The sequence below is a fragment of the Microtus ochrogaster genome, chromosome 1 (genome assembly GCF_000317375.1).
Source record: "Microtus ochrogaster isolate Prairie Vole_2 chromosome 1, MicOch1.0, whole genome shotgun sequence".
NCBI lineage: Eukaryota > Metazoa > Chordata > Mammalia > Rodentia > Cricetidae > Microtus > Microtus ochrogaster.
This window is the reverse complement of record NC_022009.1, coordinates 21,419,054-21,421,748: the sequence shown is the minus strand read 5'-3', so window position 1 is coordinate 21,421,748 and position 2,695 is coordinate 21,419,054. Positions and strand designations below refer to the sequence as shown.

Genomic DNA, 2,695 nt, shown 5'->3' with positions numbered 1-2,695 from the left:
ACAGACAGAATATTGTATACATAATAAATAAATATTTAAAAATAAAAAAAAAAATCAGAGAGCTAGAGAGATGGTTCTTCAGCAGATAAAAAAATGTTACCTCAGTTCAGTCCCTGGTAACCTCATGGTGGAAAGAGAGCTAACTGCTTCTAGCTGCTCTTTGTCCTCCATACCTACCCCATAGCACATCCTTGCATTTCTACCTAAGCACAAGATCACACACAAAATAGTAATAATGAATATAACCAGAAGGCCCTGTATATGATATCTAAGGCTACAAAGAAAAGTAAATACAAGAAAATATTTAGATCTAAACATGCTGATGAACATGTATGTATTTCCACACTTAGGAGATATGGCAGGAAGATCTGAAGTAAACAGCCCTTTTATACAGCAAGTTCCAGACCATCCTAGGCTAGCTGAAAACCTAACCCAACCCCTCCAGTCCCCATCAAAGTGTGTGTGCTTAATACTGAGATGAAATTTGGGGTGTGGTGAAAATTACCTGTAAGACTGAGGAAAGAGGATAACCGTGAGTCAAGACAAGGATGGGCTACAGAGTTCCAAACAAACTCAGGAAACAGGGCGTTACCTTGTCTCAAAAACAAAAACAAAAAACCACAAGAAAACAAAAACAGAAATCTAGGAGGTGGTGGTGCACGCCTTAATCCTGGCATGCAGAGAGGCAGAAACAGGCAGGCAGAGCTTTGTGAGTTCGAGATCAGCCTGGTCTACAGAGCGAGTTCCAGGACAGGTTCCAAAACTAGAGAAACCCTATCTTGAAAAACTAAACCAGGGCTGAAGAGATAGTTCGGTGGTTAAGAGCACTGGCTGCTCTTCCTAGAAGACCTAATTTCAATTCTCAGCACCCACATGGCAGCTCACAACTGTCTGTAACTACAGTTTCAGGGGATCTGACACCTTCACATCAATGCACATAAGATAAATTTAAATAAATTATTATTATTTTTTTTAAAAAAAGAGGAAAAACCAAACCAATCCAAACCAAACAACAATAACAAAACACAAGTGAGGCACTGATTCCAGCACTCGGGAGGCAGAGTCAGGCAAATCTTTCTCTGAGTTTGAGACCAGGCTGATCTACAACTCCAGTTCCAGGACATTCAGAGATGTTACATAGAGAAACCTTGTCTCAAAAACCAAAAGCAAGCAAGCAAGCAAGCAAACAAACAAACAAAAAAGCCAGGTACAGCTTTAATCCCAGCACTTACGAGGCAGAGACAGGTGGATCTCTGTGACTTCAAGCCTGGTCTACAGAATAAGCTCCAGGACAGCCAAGGACACACACACACACACACACACACACACACACACACACACACACACACAAAACCTATCTTGAAAAACAAAAACAAAACAAAACTAAAAATGTAAACCTTAGTCTATGTCATCTAGAAAGATAAATCAACTACCATTTGGTTTCCCTTTGACAGTAACAGGACAGTAACAACACTGTTAGTTGATATTGCTATAAGAGGAAATATTCACTGCTAACTTTCTGTATTTTCTAAATTTTTGAACCTTATAGTAAGGAATTTCCAAGATGAGTCTGAAACCCAGCAACAAATACAAATCTACTAGTCAAAACAGACGAGGTTCAACTGTAACCCCAGCATTCAGGAGCATGAAGGACTTGCAAAGGTACACCTGGAGCAACAGATTCTGTTCCAAACAACTTAAGGTCACATAAAAATCAGATATCCATTTTCACAGTAAGACTACCATATCTTTACTAATAAATCACAAGTATCATGTTCCAATGGTATTGTCACAATGACAAAGACTCAGGCTTAAAAAAATTTAAAAATATGATCAAACTTACCTGGAGGTACAGGAGGAGGAAAACCTGGAAACTGTGGGGGTGGAATCCCTGGAGGGAGTGCTGGGATTCCCATAGGAGGGCGATTCAAATGAGGGGGGAAAGACATTCTGACTGCACCAGTCTAAAGAAAAAAATGACAAATCATTTTATTTGAAACCTTTCTAATTTGACATGCCTATATTGTTGACCTTCATTTTTAGAGTATCTGCAAAATTCTAAAGTTTCTTACCCAAAGGAGTTGGCAAAGACCCTCTTTTCTCTGTCTGTCCATTGAGAATTTTTTAAAACTTAGATCTTTTCTAAAATAAGTTCCCAAAATGTACACGAACTAAGTTCAGGATAGACTCCTACAGTCATGTGGGAATACATATAAAGGAAGAAAAAAATTTTGAGGTTCAGTTAATATCAAAAAATTAAATGTCAAACATCAACGAATCTTTTAAAACAAACTGAGAATCCAGGAGGGTAGATAATTTTCTAAGTGTTCTAATAACATTCATTTTTAAACGAGCAACTCTCTGAAAACGTCAGTATTTGACAACTCAGTGTTAACTAGTTCTTAAAGACAAACGTGTCATTAAATTATAAACTTAGGAGGAAGAGGGGATCCCTTTCAGCCCACATAGTAACAGCTCTAACATATAAAAAGAGCCCACAAGTTGTAATAAGGTAACAGGCTTCTTTTTTTTTTTTTTTTTTGAAGACACGGATCTCAAGTAGTCAAAGCTGGCCTTGAACACCATAGTTGATGACAAGATGACAATTATGAACACTTGACCTTTCTGTCTCCATTATTTCAAGTCAGGAGATTACAGGTATATACCACCATACAGTTTACTTTTTTTTTTTTTT

The 2,695-nt window shown here is 37.8% G+C and overlaps 1 protein-coding gene across 1 annotated transcript in view; it reads right to left on the bottom strand.

Moving 5' to 3' along the window:
• Positions 1-2,159, bottom strand: part of Rbm25 (RNA binding motif protein 25) — a 42,104-nt gene extending 39,945 nt beyond the window's left edge. The window contains exons 1-3 of the mRNA XM_013349009.2: positions 2,073-2,159; positions 1,844-1,964; positions 506-513 (exon numbers count right to left, since the gene is read on the bottom strand). Of these exons, the coding sequence (XP_013204463.1) occupies positions 506-513; positions 1,844-1,964; positions 2,073-2,114 (171 nt within the window). The 5' untranslated portion in view covers positions 2,115-2,159. The remainder of the gene's footprint in view (positions 1-505; positions 514-1,843; positions 1,965-2,072) is intronic.
• Positions 2,160-2,695: the final 536 nt, after the last annotated feature.